This window comes from Nicotiana attenuata, unplaced genomic scaffold, assembly GCF_001879085.1.
Source record: "Nicotiana attenuata strain UT unplaced genomic scaffold, NIATTr2, whole genome shotgun sequence".
Classification (NCBI taxonomy): domain Eukaryota; kingdom Viridiplantae; phylum Streptophyta; class Magnoliopsida; order Solanales; family Solanaceae; genus Nicotiana; species Nicotiana attenuata.
This window is the reverse complement of record NW_017670243.1, coordinates 222,899-242,440: the sequence shown is the minus strand read 5'-3', so window position 1 is coordinate 242,440 and position 19,542 is coordinate 222,899. Positions and strand designations below refer to the sequence as shown.

The following is a 19,542-nucleotide window of genomic DNA, read 5'->3' as shown; positions in this document are numbered from 1 at the left end:
GAGAAAGAAAAAAAAAGGAAAGATATATGAGGGGATTATAAAGTGAAAAATGGAACTCAACATAACGAAGTTCAGTAAACAAATCAAATGAACTAATACCATATTCTGGTCATTTCACAGGCGGACTCAAGATTTGAAGGTCGCAGGTATACTTTTAGATTCAATCAAAATCTGCTTTATATATAGGATGTCACTGCTAATACATCACTATTTTATAAAAATATATAAAATTTTGTCAAACTTTACACGTGCCAGTGACCCCTCTTGATATAGTATAGGCTGCCTCTGGGTCATCTGATACTTGTTTATTAAAAAGAAGGGAAAACAATGTTAATCCTTCATTTGTCCAAATTAGTTGTCATGTTTCACTTCTCGAGAGTTAATTTGACTAAGTTTCGAAGCTAAATTAGATTAGATCAACTATATAAAAAGTATCACAAGTAGCAATTATTTTCATGTCAATATGATAAAAATATATGTTTCAAGATATTGGCAAAGTTCATATAATTTGACTCTTGGGAAGCCAAATGTGACAACTAATTTGGGACGGAGGGGGTGATTTCTTTTCTGAAACAAACAAACTAAGGTCTCATTGCGATATAAGTCGCAATTATCAAATAACGACAATCCGTCGATTGGTATATACGACGTATTTGTCAATTGGGATATGTGCGTTGTATCATTCGTGGTGTTCATTCCCGTATAAGTCGTTCATTAATTTCGATTATAAATATAATTTATGAGTCACATCACTAAATGCAATTTGCTCTCTTTGCTACACCTTTGAAATTTGGAGCCCAAAGCATACATTTGGGGATTGAATTCAATATAATATGTCATCAGCGACCAGTTTGAATTGACCAAAACAATTTTAAGAAAATATTTTTTCCCGTATAAGTCGTTCATTAATTTCGATTATAAATATGGTTTATAAGTCACATCCCTAAATGCAATTTGCTCTCTTTACTACACCTTTGAAATTTGGAGCCCAAAGCATACATTTGGGGATTGAATTCAATATAATATGTCATCAGCGACCAGTTTGAATTGACCAAAACAATTTTAGAGAATATTTTTCGGTAAACTAATTCACCTCTTTTGAAGCTTGGATTGGGTTGGCATATTAAAGCTTGATTATAATGTTGGCAAATTGACTTAGTGTTTTGATGTAACTTTAATATTAAAAATTAATAATAATAATAATAATAATAATAATATATGTGTTGTTTGAATCAATAGTATGAAATTAAGAGTTCAGATAGTTGTAAAGAGAAATAATTTTCACTCACAAGCTAAATAATTGTTTTTTTGACATTCCATTAATATGATCCTTGGAACTATCAAATACTTTCAAACACAAATTTCCTACTTTTTTGTAGCACCAAACACGCCAGAAAGGATGGTTTATGTGAAAACATGCGAAATATCAGATGATATCTACCAATTCTATCGTGCTAAAAGGAATAATCAAAGACAAAAGTTGTCGAAATCTGCACCAAGGAGTCAAGCACAACGTCGAGTTCCACGTTGGGTACTATGATAATATATGAATATATAGATGCTATTGTTATTTGAAACAAAAAAATAAATATAATTAAAGTTTTCACAATTTTTTTAACACGTGTTTTTGGACGAATTGAAAGATAAACAAAATACAAGCCACATAAGAATACGGTTGAAGAGATCGAAAATTACTATTAAGGAAGAAAAATAAAATACGGGCGCACATTTTCCATATGCTTCTATATTTGCTTGATTCAATTGTATTTTCTGTGAACTTTTTCACGTGATTCTTAGTCATTTGAGATATTCTTATAGATGAGAAAGAAAAAAAAGGAAAGATATATGAGGGGATTATAAAGTGAAAAATGGAACTCAACATAACGAAGTTCAGTAAACAAATCAAATGAACTAATACCATATTCTGGTCATTTCACAGGCGGACTCAAGATTTGAAGGTCGCAGGTATACTTTTAGATTCAATCAAAATCTGCTTTATATATAGGATGTCACTGCTAATACATCACTATTTTATAAAAATATATAAAATTTTGTCAAACTTTACACGTGCCAGTGACCCCTCTTGATATAGTATAGGCTGCCTCTGGGTCATCTGATACTTGTTTATTAAAAAGAAGGGAAAACAATGTTAATCCTTCATTTGTCCAAATTAGTTGTCATGTTTCACTTCTCGAGAGTTAATTTGACTAAGTTTCGAAGCTAAATTAGATTAGATCAACTATATAAAAAGTATCACAAGTAGCAATTATTTTCATGTCAATATGATAAAAATATATGTTTCAAGATATTGGCAAAGTTCATATAATTTGACTCTTGGGAAGCCAAATGTGACAACTAATTTGGGACGGAGGGGGTGATTTCTTTTCTGAAACAAACAAACTAAGCGTGTATTCAGTAACGATGCCAATTATTTTCTGAAAATATTTTCAGAAAATAAGTTATTACTATATTTTTCAAAAAACAAGTCATTTTCTCGCATTCAAACGTGAAAAACATTATTTTTTTATTAAAAGACAAAATATGTCTTTTTCGCTTATATTTTTCTCCAATGATCCATTTGAAATATTTTTTAAATTTTAAAGAGTGTTAGATACTAAACAGAATTTACTGTGAAAATAATTTTCGAAAAACATTTTCACCCTATATAATTTCACCTTTTTCTTTTTCAAAATGAATGGTTATAAGGTTGAATTTCCCTATATTAGCTCGTGTAGTAGGTGAGCTATCAGTGAGCTTTCCTCATTCACCTAACGAAACAGCAAATTCATGGAGTCTCACTCTCTAACAATTCGCGCCAAATTCCCAAACCATTTCCACATTTCATCATCTCTTCCTCGCTTGGCCATTATCAATATACCAAACTCTAAATTTCTCTTCATATTGTCTTCTTCTCCGATGCCTCTTCTTACATCTTCACGGCGACTTGAAATCCACCGGAGAAGGACCTCTTTTTCACGGCAGTCTTCGAATTCGAGCTCAAAATTTATCGCACGCGCCGTGGGAAGTGATTCTGACCGCCAATCAAATGTGACCAGAGAGCTAATCATTTTGAACTCTGTTTTAACTCTGGTGCTTGGGGTTGCGAATCGTGTACTTTACAAACTTGCCCTTGCTCCTATGAAAGAATACCCATTTTTTCTAGCTCAGGTTACCACTTTTGGGTGAGTTTTATAATTTATTCTTACAATTATAGTGTGATCACGTATATACCTCATATACCTGTGCGATATGATTTGGTTTTTGTACCTTCAAAATTAGAGTTCTTTCTAGAACTAGGGAATTTGGGTAAGCTTATAAGCTGGTCAATGTTTGACTCAAAAGATATTACAACCTTTTTGAATAAATCAATCAAAGAAAATGATGGGATAAATCTTAGGCAAGCATAATAATCAGTAGAACAAAAAAAAGGTATAAGATGAACATAACGAATAATGTTTCCCGATCTTGTGAGGATCGTTAATTGAGCGTTAGATATACTACTAGTGTTTCGTAGAAGAGTATTACAATCAATGTTCTGTCTTAGAGAGACATAAAAAAAAAGGAGCCCCTTTTACAAGGTTGTTCCCCCACTATATAAGGGACAGACCCCTTCTAGATCTTAAAAAGCGTATTACGGGGAATATTCGAAGGAATATTCCTAACGCCCTCTATCGAACCTATGTTGAGCTACGAGTATCTCGCCATTGGTCGTGTTCGTCAGTGGTCGTGGTCGTCCAAATTTGGATCCATACAGTTAGTCCCTCCGTTTGTCGAGGTAGCAACTCGACGTGTCCTTGATGAGCGGACACATTTCACCCTTCGTGGAGAAATTTGGTTTCATGGAGCGTTACGACCCGGCCAATAGTGGGGGGTCAACGTGCTTAACAAGACATTGGTGTTGTGTCTTATCAGGAAATGACGTCATCTGCCTTTTCGTCATCGTTATGCATGTTTTCGAGACAGGGGCTGACGGCTTGTCGCTTCGGTTTTGGTACCAACCTGTAGTCTTTCGCCTCGATTCCGGTGCTACTCTGCAGCTTTTCGCTTTGATTCCGCTGCTACCCAATCCTATAAATAGGTGGAGGGTTTGTTTTTTCAAAAACTCTTGGCCATTTCACGTCACCCTTCCTCATCTTCCCTGCATTCGTTCTCACGGTTTTCTGCTTCTTCATCTTTCATTTTCCACCCACAGCTTTCTTTGCGATTCTAACATCTTTCCCGTTGAAGCAATGCCTAGAACACATTGATCCCATGAAGGGGTTTCTGAGGCGGACCCGCTGTCCGTGGCATTCCCCTCCGCCGGCGAGGACACGATGGCGGAAGAGGGGGGAAGCTTTCCTACCGTGGAGGAATTACTGCCGAGACACCCTACCTCTCGGAGTGACTTCCTCAAAGATCCCGCCCCCATTCCTACCCCAGTGTTCTCCGATACGGACCAAGCTCATATAGATGCCCTCCATACAAAGCATAGTATCCCCGCCCATATCGATATGGTTCCGGCGGGGACGGTCTTCGTGGAAGTCCATAGACCTGGGTACTGTGCTTTTTATGAGTACCCTTTCGTGATCGGTTACTCTTTCCCTATCCCTCAGTTGGCGGAAGAGTTCTGCAGATTCTATCAAGTCTGCCCGGCGCAATTCTCACCATACACGCTTAAGATACTTCTATTGTTGATAAAGTATGCGGAGTTGGCGGGATGTGAGGTGACTATCCATCATCTCTTGCACCTGTTCTCACCCAGCTTTAACAGGGGCACGATGGTGCATTTGAGACATCGTGGAACAAAGGGGCTGGTAGTGGGAACCGACGACCAGACGATTCGTAAGTTCTGGCACAAGTATTTCTTCGTCAGAACTGCCCACATCGTGTCTGACCCTGCTAGGTTTCCGGAGCGGTGGAATTATAAAAGTGAGTGTCGCCATTTTCTTTCTTCTCCTCCCCCTTTCTTTTGTTTCTTCTTTATTTTCCTTAGTGTTTGTTTACCTCTTGTTTGCAGCTATGGGACGCCCTCCTCGCTCTATTGCGGGCATAAGGGATTGGGTAGCTCGTCTGCTCTCCTATGCAGTGGAGACTCGAGACTGGCCTGCTTTCATAAAGCGCTTCGGGCCGAGAGTCTCAGTAAGTGCTTCCCCTTATATCACTCATTGATTGTGTGTTTCACTATCTTGTGAGGATCGGTAATTGAGCGTTAGATGTACTAATAGTGTTTCGTAGAAGAGTATTACAATCAATGTTCTGTCTTAGAGAGATAAAATAAAAAAAGAATTACAAGAAAATACACTTGACATCACACCATAGCAAAAAATAGTCCATGTTTTTAAGTTTTACCCAACATAGCCCATATTGTACATATTTTGAAAGCAGTAGCAAATTCAAAATTTGTGTTCTTACAACCATAGCTTCTAAAAGCTATGGAGTTAAATTTTGTGTTCTCACAACCATTGCTTTCACTCTATTTTCTTATCACGTCTTCTACATATGCTTCAAGGGGCTGTCCGCCATTACTACTTCTCCGCTTGTGTCACCTAGTTGCAATGTAAGAAAATTGAAGAGTAGACGTACACCATTGAAGGCTATTCAAAGCTTTGCTTTCAAAAATAGGATTTTTTGAGTTTGTTAGTTGTTTGGATTGGGTGTTGTTCTAATTGATTGAAAATATCAAAAGGAGTTCAAAATTTAATTTTGAAGTGATTTTGAGTAGATTTGAGCAAGATTTGAGTTAAATTTCAAAAAAGACGCAAGGAAGAGACGAAGTCAGTTTTTTGTATAATTATGTATAATCTTGTATAAAAGTGTATATGAGTGTATAACCACATCTTATATACTATTATACACTTTTATACACCTTTATACAAGCGTTTGTAGACGAACTTCTTCCACAATTTTCAGTTGCAATTCTTGTTCAAAACCAGTCCAAATCTCCATTAAATGACTTCAAATTTTATATGCAACCTCCTTATGCTATTTCTAACAATTCAAAATAACAACCTCTCCAAATTTCTCACAAAATCAAATGCGGAATCTAAACCCACATATTTAAGCTTGTTAAAAATCTAATTTTCACCATTCAAATGGATTTGGTTTGTTAAACTAATATTTTAGTTACAGTTACTGATTCAAAAATTAACTTAAAAGCTTGAACAAATTTTTTTTTTTAAAATTAATTAGTGATTTCGAGAATTTATTGGAGTTGGATGTTGAGTCTTAGCCTATTATTTTTGGGCTAATTGATTGTAAATTGAAATATGGGTTATAAAATTGAAAAGTAGGAATCCCAGTTGTTCTTATGTGAAATTTTCCCAAAAAAAAAAGGAGCCCCTTTTACAAGGTTGTTCCCCCACTATATATAAGTGTCGTGGTCGTCCAAGTTTGGACCCATACAGTCAAACTGCTTATAATCACTTTTATGAATTTAAAAGATCAGTTTCAACGCTGAAAAGTGTTTTTTCAACACTTAATCCTTGTTAGCTTTTATTTTTTATTTTTTGATTTGCACCGGGTGTTCGAGTCTCTAAGAGCCCCGACTAATCCCGGGGGTGCACAGGCCCTCGGCAAAGAGTTTCCCGCAAGTGTACCACGGTTAATTCAGGTTTTACCCAGTCCGATGACCCTCAGAAATTGTTTGCACCCAGTGAGTTTCGAACTTGAGACCTTGAAAGGGAGCAAACTCCAAGGCTCAAGTCAATTGCCACCAGGCCAACCCCTGAGGGTTCTTAATCCTTGTTAGCTACTTTCAATTAGCTAACCCAAACGGGCTCTTAATACTTTCTCCAACTTAAAAAGAACGACACTTACTATTTGAAGAGTGTGATTGTTTCTCTTTTTCCTTTGACTACAACCTTTTCATTTATTTTATAAAATTAATGATAAAAGATTGTGACGTATAATGTTTCTTTCTCTGAATTTGTAAATTTTATTTTTAAACCTATACTTGATTTGAGATAAAAAAAATATATTTAGTATTTGACCCTCTACTTTATACTGGATTCGTTAAGAGTATATTGTAGACTTGCCTACAGATATTTTTCAGCCTAGACTTCAACGCGGCTATGAGTATTGTGAAGAAAATGCCATAATTTTTTAGTTGAATGAATCTCTTGGTTTGACTTCGAAATTGTACTTCGACTTAATGACTTGTATTAACTATTTATGAAGTGTATGCCTAGTTACCTTAGGTTAAATTAAATTGCAATTACATGGTAGATATAAATCTTTGATGGTACAAGCTTTCTTTTAACTATAGCATAGTCCAGGTAGCTAGTCAAGAAATATAATCAGTAAATTTGCAATTACTACATGTTGTCCCTAAATGACCTTGCAGAGATCTCCATAATCAGCTCCCCCAACAATGAAAATAACGTCTTTAGGGCAAAAACTTCCACTTTGAAGTACCTTAAGAACAATGGAGAATACTCTGTTTGTTACCATTTATAGAGAGGTATTTGATAGGGTGTGGAGTTTAAGAGGTTAATTTGACCTATATATCATATCGGTGATGGTAGAAGAAAAACATCACAAGAATGGTTGAAGGATAGTTTTATAGAGAAAACATCACATCAAAATTGAAATTTAGATATAAATCTTTGATGGTACAAGCTTAAGTTTTAACTATAGCATAGTGTCCACGGTAGCTAGTCAAGAAATATAATCAGTAAATTTGCAATTACTACATGTAGAGATCTCCATATCAGCTCCCCCAACAATGAAAATAACGTCTTTAGGGCAAAAACTTCCACTTTGAAGTACCTTAAGAACAATGGAGAATACTCCATTTGTTACCATTTATGGAGAGGTATTTGATAGGGTGCGGAGTTTAAGAGGTTAATTTGACCTATATATCATATCGGTGATGGTAGAAGAAAAACATCACAGGAATGGTTGAAGGATAGTTTTATAGAGAAAACATTACATCAAAATTGAAATTTTGATCGGATGCGTGAATTTCTTAATTCTTGAAAGTTATGACAGCTTTTTAGAAGAGGAACTGTGACAAATATTCTGGAACTTTTCAAAATGAGAAGAGTATCAGATAAATTGGGACGGAGTAACACTAACATCTTTAGTCCTATGTTTCACTTTGAAAAATCATTTTAAGACCAAAGAAGGAAGAGGATGAGGTGACATGTAATAAGTTTGTTACCTTTTACATGTAAAAAACTGTTCCAACCTTAGCTTGTGAGTAGAGACACTATTTTCTTGACCCGTTTGTTTTAGTAATTGATCGATCACCTATTGCATTTTCGAAGCCCAAAATTACAACTGGACATTGTTCCTAGTAAATTTCTTTTGCATTGAAGATGCTGGGATTGGAATGTAACTACTGGAATACCGGTTATATCTCTCTATCATTGATTGCTAGAGACCAACTTTCCATGCAGTTGCACAAGTGCAAATACATGGCTCTATGCCGTCATGTCTCATATTCTAGCATGTCAGAATAATGTAAGTTATCAACAGGTTTTGACCTAACTTAGATGGGTAGGCAAATAAATGACAGGTGAATATTTGAGTCTTCGGGGGCAGCATTTGCCTACATTCAAGTCGATGACAAGCTGAGAAGATGATCTAAATTAAGACACTAAAATATGTTTGTCAAAACAGGTTCTGAGAAACATGTAACTTTGACTTTTATTCTGAAATGGCATGATTTAATTGAGCTTTTTGATCCTGGTTAATTGCTATTTGTTATACTGTGTAGAGGCTGATAGTTAATGTGGTTCATTAACTTCAGGTACTTGGCTATTTACTTATCCATATTGTATGCGAGATATCGTGCTGGTATTGTAACTAACGAGATGGTGGCCTATCCAAAATCACGCTTTTTGCTCATTGGTTTCCTTGAAGCCCTGGGGGTTATTTCTGGAATGTATGCTGGAGGTATTACGTTGTACTTAGGAAAGTTCTAGGATAATAAATTAACTGTTGCCCCTCCCTGTCTAGATTAATATCTCTGCCTGCTTTGGAAAAAACATTTAGTTTAGATCCTTTATGTGTTCTGCTTTCTTACTCTAAACTCTCGTCTTCCCACAATAATTAGACTTTTCTCGTTACTCTAAACTCTCGTCTATTGGAAACAGCCTCTCTACCCTATGGTAGGAGTAAGGTCTGCGTACACACTACCCTCCCGAGACCCCACTAGTGGAATTATACTGGGTTGTTGTTGTTGTCTCATTTTTTTCGCTGCTTGATATGAACCTGAAAAACAATAGTAAGCTCCACGAAGAAATGAATATGAATGATTCAATCAGTTAAGAAGTCATTTCTGATCGCTTGCTTTTTGGTATTTTACAGCAATGCTTCCTGGACCAGCCATACCGATACTTAATCAGGTAATGTTAACAATAGTAGCTTCCCTTTATTGCCAAAAAACACATGAGTGGTTCACAATTTATCTTTCCATTTACAGTAGATTTCCTAGAGGGTGGACAGTGGGATACCCTTTTCTGGTGGAATGACACATTCAATGCATCCTTGATTTTCCTTTAGCATCCACAAAATGCCATTAGAACTTATTACTCCATTATAGTAGCTGTTGGATGAGGATTAAATGCATGCCCAGTGACTCGGATTAAATGTATAGATGTAAAAATTAGCATTTGACTTGAATATAGCATTTAAGCTGTCTTGAATATGTATTGGGCTCCTCCACTTCAAGAGCTTTTCTTGAAAAATACCAGAACTTTTGATGGAATATCAGTTCAACATTTCATATGCACTATTTAATCAATTAACTACACCTCAATATCAAAGAAGTCGTGAAATACCTTTAAACAAAAAGTCCCAAAGGAAGAGGACAAATAACTTATATAAACATAATGATTTATCCATATAGGTCACGTAGAGCATTTTGTTAGAGATAGTAACTGTTATCAGCATTTATTGTTCCATGAAACAAGCTAGTCTTAGTAAACTGAGAATTTTGTATTACCCAGAAGATGACCCAGTACTGTTAAATCTTTTTCTTTGTTTCCTTGTAACTTGCATCAGATATATGTATTTTGCAGTCCCCCTACCCCCCCCCCCCCCCCCCAATTTCTTATGTTTTAGGAAAACGGGGTCTGTATGAAATTATCTAGTTTATCAGTCTATGAAACTGGATATCTGGAGGTGATCAGCAAAGTATTAAATAAATTGACGCTACGGTTATGATTTGGAGTCCAAGGATTCTGCCAGCACAGTGTCAGGTAGTAGTTTACTCATTTCAATGCCTTGATGGAAACACTTTGTTTTATTTCCTCTTACTTTTTAATGGATTCATGGATTGGGAATAGGTTCTGTAAGTTGCTGAAAATTCATGTCTTAACCAACTTCAACAAGTAGAGTTATAATTGCATCCTGAAGATTGCTTAACAAAGATCTCACTCGTCCGTAGAAGAAGCAAAACAAGATTGCTTAGCAAAGACCTTTCTATTGCAGACCTTCTTGGTGTGGCAGTTGGCTCTCTCTGTTTTCATACTTGGGCGAACATACTCGATGAATCAGATAGGCGGATGCTTACTGGTGGCTGCTGGAGTGGTACTAGCCGTAACCAGGTCCAACACTCTGCTGGAGGGAACCTACAATATTTTACTTCTCTTGACATAGTCGTTTGGGAACATGCAGAGCTTATAACATATATTCCTGTTTTCTTTCTCGTGACTTAGCTACTTCCTATGGCTGATCCTTTCGGCAAATGAGCTGTTATAGATAGTGATAGGAAATTGGTTCTGCATGATCAAGCACCTCACTATTTCTGTATGCTATTCTGCTTTTATTTATCTTGGCTTTTGTCCTTGTGGAATGCAGTGGACCAGACTCCAATCAGATGCTGGCAGGAATCGCATTTGTTTGGCCAGTATTGATGGTTGCTTCCAGTGCATTCCAAGCCGCTGCGTCTGTTATTAAGGTATTCAGTAAATCATGGTATACCAAATTACCAATAGCAGTCTGGATCCTTAGATAATCATTTTAAGGGCTTTGAATGTGTAGGAGTTCGTTTTTATTGATGCTGCCAGCAGACTCAAGGTGCATAGCTCTTGTACAGAGTTTCGTTTTTGTGTGCCTTCACTTAGCTCTGAATACGGGATGCTCCAAAGATACTCCATTGGTCTCTTTTCAATTCTGTTGGTAATGCATAATGCACAGTCCTGATAAATCTTACAATTTATCCAGGGGAAGGTGCTTGATATTTTTGTCGTCAATTCTTTTGGATCTGCATTCCAGGTGAAATTTTGATACACTAACTTTTCGTTCCGACAATTCTTCAAGGTTATTTACTTTAGAGTTTAGAGTTGAATGCTTACATATATACTGATTTAATTAGCCTTAACCAAATACCAATTAGTGGCTCTTCTGTTGACTTGGTAGTATTCACATTCAGCACCATTTCTTCGATTCCAGAAGTCAAGTGGAACTAAATACCAACTGCTGGCTTTTGTATGACATAGTAGTAATCACATTCAGCACCATTTCTTAAATTCCAGCAGTCAACTGGAAGATAAAGATACTTTTTGCGCAGGCATTGTATTGAACATGAAATCTAGTTCTTTCGCTGAAGTTTCATTTGCAGCTATGCAAGAGCTCATGGCTAACGGATTTAATGATAGAGAGAAGAAATGTTTGAAAGATTGCAGTACAATATGCAAAATCTCTTTTTAGTTTTGACTGGATCCTGAGATGTTTTTCATAGACTTACAAGCCACTCTAACCCTTTATGCTCCTCAATTTCAATTTATGCTGTTGCTGAAGTGTTATTGCAGAATCAATTATAGTTATTAAAATGACATTGCACTTATAGACAATGGATATGTTAGTAGAGAATTGCTTCTTCTATACATATATATTAGACACTCACACACATATATCAGAGAGGGAGTTGATCTGTTGACTGTTCAGCAATGCTGTATTCTGAATGTTTCTTTTCGTAATATGTGTTTTATTTGTAGGCTCTTTTTGTTCTCCTTTTTCTGCCTTTTCTTTCAAACTTGAAGGGGATACCATTTTCTGAGCTCCCTTCATTTCTTAAGAGCGGTGCTGGTTGCTTCTTCAACATAGGGAACAATATTTCAGGTACAATCTCTGTTCTCTTGGACCTATATGTGGCTTGCATAAAAGGACAATGGCATCATTTCAGGATTTGTAAAGCGAGTTCGTGAAGGTCATGATCTTCCAGTTAACATATTTACTTTTAAACTCCACATGTTTTACGCACAATACGAGAAGCTCCCCATGTCTCCCCCGTAGATAGCAGTTTTAACAGGTCAGCCCCAGATGTGACCTCTGCAATTCTGCTGAGTTCAGAGTTTGATGAGGACCTTAAGTTTCTTTTTTGGGGAAGCTGGCAGGAAGGAAAAGACTTGAACCTAGAATGTTTTGGCAGGAAATGTTGCTTACTATAGGCACCTGCTTTCCTCAGTCAATCACATAGAGATTTCAAGGTTATAAGTGCACCCATCGGAAACAAGGGTGGAGATATTTTGGGTAGCATGGATTCATCTACTTGTTATTGTTAGAAAAATAATAATAGAAAACGAAATTGAAGAAGGCTTGAGGCGTGAGAACGACTTTCCTTAAAGAAGTTATTGCCCGTATACAGATTTGGGAAAAATACAGACAATCTTCTTCAGGATACAACAAGCCACAAAATTGATACTTGCTGATTTTCTGAATATCCTTTGTAGGGAAACTCGTGTTTATTTATAGAGCAAAAGTCGGGCCTTTTCCGAAAAGACACTTTATTTCAGATGTGTCTGTTTATTTGAATTTTAAATTCAAATAAAACAGATTTTCTGTTATAGAAATAAAAAATAAAATTATTAATTTAATAACCGGCCCGGCCCAAGCCCCAAGTCCAAGTCCAAGTATCTAATATTAATATATATATATATATATATATATAAAAACAAATATTTGCACTACACTTAATAGTGTGTATTCTTAAACAAATATATAAAATGGACAAGAACTTGAAAAGCCCATAAAGGGGCTTTAGACCATCGGTGTGGGAAAGTCCCACTTTCCTTACTTTATAACAAACTACTTCTTTCAATCCCCCACTAGTTTGTTATATTTCTTATAATATCGTGCATACCGAAAAGTATCTTGTTTAGATTTGAACTTTTCATTAGTGCAAACACTTTAAAGTTCTGACGAAGTTATTGTATCTTAAAGATTTGAACCACAACTCCTTGTGCCAAAACCGAAAATATCACACGCGTAATACTATTTTAGTAACTCAGAAAATCCAGTATATGCTTTAGCACGTTTACGGCCCTGTGCTCATCCTGATTTCATGAATACTTAAAAGATTAACCCTTTAAATCTTGCTTGAAGCGGCACCACTTCAGTATTCATATAGGTAAAATTAGATACAATGTCCCTGTTACTACAGACTTTACTAATTTTATTAAGATTTAACTGAGCCTCTTCGAGTAACAGTTTGCACTACAAAGTTTGTTATTTTGCCCCTGTTATCCCAGGCATTTAACAACTTATTGACTCCTTACATAACAGTATGTAGTACATATGAATTAAGGCTCTGAAAGGAGATCAGTGCTTAAACAACACAAAGCAACTTGTTATTACCTCATTGAACTTATTTTGTTAGAGTGTATACTAACGCAAAGTTGGGTCCCCGTTGCTTGTGTTTAGTTNATTTGAACTTTTCATTAGTGCAAACACTTTAAAGTTCTGACGAAGTTATTGTATCTTAAAGATTTGAACCACAACTCCTTGTGCCAAAACCGAAAATATCACACGCGTAATACTATTTTAGTAACTCAGAAAATCCAGTATATGCTTTAGCACGTTTACGGCCCTGTGCTCATCCTGATTTCATGAATACTTAAAAGATTAACCCTTTAAATCTTGCTTGAAGCGGCACCACTTCAGAAACGGGGATTGGATTGATGATAAAATAGAATCCTGGGTCGCGAACAGTGATTCGATTGATGATGAAGAAAGAGAATTCTTGGTTCAGTTCTCCACCTTAACGACAGAAAATAGGATTGATCAAATTCTATTGAGTCTGACTCATAGTGATCGTTTATCAAAGAATGACTCTGGTTATCAAATGATTGAACAACCGGGAGCAATTTACTTACGATACTTAGTTGACATTCATAAAAAGCATCTAATGAATTATGAGTTCAATCCATCCTGTTTAGCAGAAAGACGGATATTCCTTGCTCATTATCAGACAATCACTTATTCACAAACTTCGTGTGGGGAAAATAGTTTTCATTTCCCATCTCATGGAAAACCCTTTTCGCTCCGCTTAGCCTTATCCCCCTCTAGGGGTATTTTAGTGATAGGTTCTATAGGAACTGGTACGATCCTATTTGGTCAAATACCTAGCGACAAACTCCTATGTTCCTTTCATTACGGTATTTCTGAACAAGTTCCTGGATAACAAGCCTAAAGGTTTTCTTCTTGATGAGATCGATATTGATGATAGTGACGATATTGATGATAGTGACAATCTTGATGCTAGTGACGATATCGATCGTGACCTTGATACGGAGCTGGAACTGCTAACTAGGATGAATGGGCTAACTATGGATATGATGCCGGAAATAGACCGATTTTTATATCACCCCTTCAATTCGAATTAGCAAAAGCAATGTCTCCTTGCATAATATGGATTCCAAACATTCATGATCTGGATGTGAATGAGTCGAATGACTTAGCCCTCGGTCTATTAGTGAACCAGTCTCTCCAGGGATTGTTGAAAGATTGTACTAGAAATATTCTTGTTATNTGCCTAATGAACTGAACTTAGCAAGGACTTTATCAATATAATGCGATTGTGATAAAGTCATTCTTTTGTTCTCTCTTTTCACCTTTATGCCTAGAATAGTATCTACTTCATTTAAGTCTTTCATCTTAAAAACTGAAGTTAGATACTTCTTGGTTTCAGTAATACCATGCATATTTGTACCAAATATTAGCATGTCATCAACATATAGACAAATGATAACTCCGTATTCTTTTGTGAACTTGGAGTAAATACATTTGTCAGCATGATTATGTATGAATCCATTTTATAGTACAACACTATCAAACCTTTCATGTCATTGTTTAGGTGCTTGTTTCAAACCATAAAGAGACTTTATCAATTTACATACTTTCTTCTCATTTCCTGGAAGAACAAAACCTTCAGGTTGTTGCATATAAATCTCTTCACTAAGGTTTCCGTTTAAAAATACCGTTTTAACATCCATTTGATGCACATACAAGTTATATATAGAAGACAATGATAAAAGCACTCTAATGGATGTTATTCTTGCTACAGGAGCATAAGTATCAAAATAGTCTATGCCTTCTTTTTGAGTGAAATCTTTTGCTACTAATCTTGCTCTGAAGGTTTGGATAGAACCGTCTGTATTATACTTCCTCCGAAAGACCCATTTACAACCTATGGGTTTTGATCCATTTGGAAGATCAACTAAAATCCAAGTATTTTTGGACATTATTGAATCCATTTCATCATTAATAGCCTCTTTCCAAAAGGCAGCATCTCGAGAAGCCATAGCTTCTTGAAATGTCTTCGGGTCTTCTTCAACACTTAATAAGATAGGAATTTGATTACAGACATTTTTTCTATCTCCTTCTACAAGAAAGACTAAGGACTGTGAAGAGATAAAATCGGAACCAAGACATTTTTCTTTCCTTATTCTTTGACTCTTTCTTAGTTCTATTTGTATATTGTCACTTTTCTTTTTACTTGTAGTAATTTCGGAATGTGACAATCTATATGCATTATTATCACTTTCATTTGATTCAGTCACTTTCTCATCAACAGTGTTATCTAAAAATTTATTTTCAATAAATACAACATGAATAGATTCTATTGTAACATTAGATTCTAGATCCAACAATCTATATGCCTTAGAATTTTGAGCATATCCAACAAAAACACTTTTAATTCCTCTAGGACCTAGTTTTGTTCTTTAGTGATCATGAACTCTATAGAATGATATACACCCCCACACTTTAAAATAATCTAAATTAGGTTTTCTATTATTCCAAAGTTCATATGGTGAAACATGTATGCTTTTTGAAGGCACCCTATTTAATATGTGACAAGCTGTTAAAAGTGCTTCACCCCATAAATTATGTGGTAAATATGCATTCATTAACATAGCATTAATCATATCAACTAAAGTTCTATTTTTCCTTTCAGCCAAACCATTTTGTTGTGGTGTATAAGAGCACTTGTTTGATGTATCAAACTATTCTCTTCGCAAAATTTATTAAATTCAGAGGAAAAATATTCTCCACCTCTATCACTACGAAGAATCTTAATCTTAGTATTCTTTTTGATTTTCCACAACAGATTTATATTCTTTAAACTTCTGAAATGCTTCATCTTTTGTTCTAAGCAAGTAAACATATGTGAATCTAGAATAATCATCTATGAAAGTAATAAAATATCTTTTGCCTCCTCTGGTTAACTTCCCATTTAGTTCACATATATCTGAATGTACTAAGTGTAACAATTCACTAAATCTTTCAGTTTTACAAAAAGGTTTCTTAGTCATTTTTGCTTGTATACATATTTCACATTTTTTCACATTATCATGCTTGCAAGAAATATATCCATTTTTGGACATACAATTTAACGAACCAAAATTTAAATGTCCTAATCTATCATGCCATAAAGAAGAATTGGACTCAACAATATAAACAGAAACATAGTTTATTGCATTAATACTAAGTTTGAACATGCCATCACAAGTGTAGCCCTTTCCAACAAAAAAAACCATTCTTAGATACTATTACATGATCAGATTCTATGACTATCTTGAAGCCTCTCTTAGACAGCAAATTAACAGACATCAAGTTCTTCTTCATGTCGGGAACATGGTACACATTTAGCAATGTTAGCTTCTGCCCAGAAGTGAAATTGATCTCAACACTTCCTTTTCCTGCAACATCTGCAGTCATATAATTTCCCATGAGAACCTTCTTGGGTTCCTTCACTTCTGCATAAGTCTTGAATATATTCTTCTCATAACAGACATGAACGGTGGCACCCGAATCCAACCACCAGTCTTGACTCTTAACAGAAGCAGCAGCCATGTTTAATTTTGTAACCATATTACATGGTACTACAAAAATCATTGCAACCAAGCCTTGTGAAGAACTTTCAACTGTATTTGCTTTTGCTCTCTCAGATCTTCCGGAGTTTCCAGAATTTCCATGGTTAAAGTTAATTTCTGATTTCTTAAACCTGCAATCACGAATCTTGTGGCCTTTCTTTCCACAATGATGACATTTCAAAGAATTCCTCTTTTTAAATTGAGGCTTACTGGAAACTTTTAAATTTTTGTTTCCATCTCCGTTATTATTCTGACTAATATTAGTAACTGTGGAACTTGAAGGTTGCATAAAAGTATCACGAATTCGAGTCTCACTTTCAATTTGAATGTGAGTTCGAAACTGTTCCACAGTCAATTTCTCAGAAGAATGCAGGATTTTCTTTCTAGTCATTCCAAGAAGAAGGCAATTTCGAAAGTATGGCACCGATTTGAAGTGCATCAGGAATTTTAACTTCAAGATCACTTAGTTTTGAAACTAAGATTTGCAGTTCATAAATCTGATCCATTATGGGCTTTGTATCAACCATTTTAAATTCGAAGTACTTTAAAGATAGAAATTTATCGATACCTCAATTCTCGTTTTCATAAGCACTTTGCAATGCCGTCCAGATTTCCCTTGGAGACTTCAAATTTTGATACAAATCATAGAGACGGTCTGTTAATGTATTTAGAATATGTCCCCGGCACAGCAGTTCATCATCTTCCCGTTTCTTCCTCGTTGCTTTCACTTCATCAGAATCCTCTGCAGTGAGATCTGGCACAGCAGGCAATTGTGGATCAAGAACATAAAAAATCTTCAAAGCAGTCAGTAGGAAAATCATCTTGTCCTTCCAGCGTGTAAAGTTTGATCCATCAAAACGGTCGAGTTTGATGAACTCTTTTGAATTTTCAACAGCGGACAAAATGTTCTCCATAGCAAAATAACTTCTTTAAGATTGTTAGAAAAATCAATAGTAATTAAAACGATATTGACAAGGCTTGAGGCGTGATAACGACTTTCCTTAAAGAAGTTATTGCCCGTATACAGATTTGGGAAAAAATACAGACAATCTTCTTCAGGATACAACAAGCCACAAATTGATACTTGCAGATTTTTCTGAATTATCTTTTGTAGGGAAACTCGTGTTTATTTATAAAGCAAAAGCCAGGCCTTTTCTGAAAAGATACTTTATTTCATTAAAAGATGTGTCTGTTATAGAAATAAAAAATAAAATTATTAATTTAATAAATAAAAAATAAAATTATTAATTTAATAACCGGCCCGGCCCAAGTACAAGTACAAGTATTTAATATATATATGCACATACACTTAATAGTGTGTATTCTTAAACAAATATATAAAATAGACAAGAACTTAAAAAGCCCATAAAAGGGCTTTAGACCATCGATGTGGGAAAGTCCCACTTTTCCCTTACTTTATAACAAACTACTTCTTTCAATCCCCCACTAGTTTGTTATATTTCTTATAATATCACGTATACCGAAAAGTATCTTGTTTAGATTTGAACTTTTCATTAGTGCAAACGCCTTAAAGTTCTGACGAAGTTATTGGTATCTTAAAGATTTGAACCACAACTCCTTGAGCCAAAACCGAAAATATCACACACGTAATACTATTTTAGTAACTCAGAAAACCCAGTATATGCTTTAGCACGTTTACGGCCCTGTGCTCATCCTGATTTCATGAATACTTACAAGATTAACACTTTAAATCTTGCTTGAAGCGGCACCACTTCAGTATTCATATAGGTAAAATTAGATACAATGTCCCTGTTACTACAGACTTTACTAATTTTATTAAGATTTAACTCAGCCTTTTCGAGTAACAGTTTGCTCTACAAAGTTTGTTATTTTGCCCATGTTATTCCAGGCATTTAACACCTTATTGACTCCTCACATAACAGTATGTAGTACATATGAATTAAGGCTCTGAAAGGAGATCAGTGCTTAAACAACACAAAGCAACTTGTTATTACCTCATTGAACTTATTTTGTTAGATTGTATACTAACTCAAAGTTGGGTTCTCGTTGCTTGTGTTTAATTCAAGGGTTTTAGCCCCATTCCTTGACAAGTTTGTTGTACTACATCTCTCGTTAATGCTTTGGTAAGTGGATCGGCCAAATTCTTATTCGATCTCACGTACACAACAGTTATAGTCCCATTTGTGACTAATTCTCTTATATAAGCATGTCTCAAGCTCATATATCTTGATTTCCCATTATATATCTTATTATGAGCCACACACATGGTAGTCTCACTATCACAAAATATAGAAATGGATGGCATGGGTTATGGCCACAACTTTATATCTAATAACATGTTCCTCAACCATTCTGCTTCTTTTCCAGCAGCTGCTAATGCTATGAATTCAGATTTCATAGTAGAATGAGAAATACAAGTTTGTTTATTGGATGGCACACCTCTAAACTACCTCCTAAACTAAATATCCATCCTGAAGTG

The 19,542-nt window shown here is 35.5% G+C and overlaps 2 protein-coding genes across 2 annotated transcripts in view; both read left to right on the top strand.

The window, feature by feature from the left end:
• The first annotated feature begins 2,728 nt into the window (after positions 1-2,728).
• LOC109236548 (protein CLT2, chloroplastic) overlaps positions 2,729-19,542 on the top strand; it is a 32,621-nt gene continuing 15,807 nt past the window's right edge. Inside the window, exons 1-8 of the mRNA XM_019402743.1 lie at positions 2,729-3,182; positions 8,732-8,877; positions 9,292-9,329; positions 10,417-10,532; positions 10,786-10,885; positions 10,969-11,004; positions 11,152-11,202; positions 11,925-12,048. Of these exons, the coding sequence (XP_019258288.1) occupies positions 2,788-3,182; positions 8,732-8,877; positions 9,292-9,329; positions 10,417-10,532; positions 10,786-10,885; positions 10,969-11,004; positions 11,152-11,202; positions 11,925-12,048 (1,006 nt within the window). The 5' untranslated portion in view covers positions 2,729-2,787. The remainder of the gene's footprint in view (positions 3,183-8,731; positions 8,878-9,291; positions 9,330-10,416; positions 10,533-10,785; positions 10,886-10,968; positions 11,005-11,151; positions 11,203-11,924; positions 12,049-19,542) is intronic.
• On the top strand, positions 3,189-5,266 carry LOC109236549. The gene is made up of 2 exons (XM_019402744.1): positions 3,189-4,908; positions 4,997-5,266. Exons 1-2 carry the CDS (start codon positions 4,314-4,316, stop codon positions 5,146-5,148), a joined length of 747 nt encoding a protein of 248 aa, XP_019258289.1. The 5' UTR covers positions 3,189-4,313; the 3' UTR covers positions 5,149-5,266.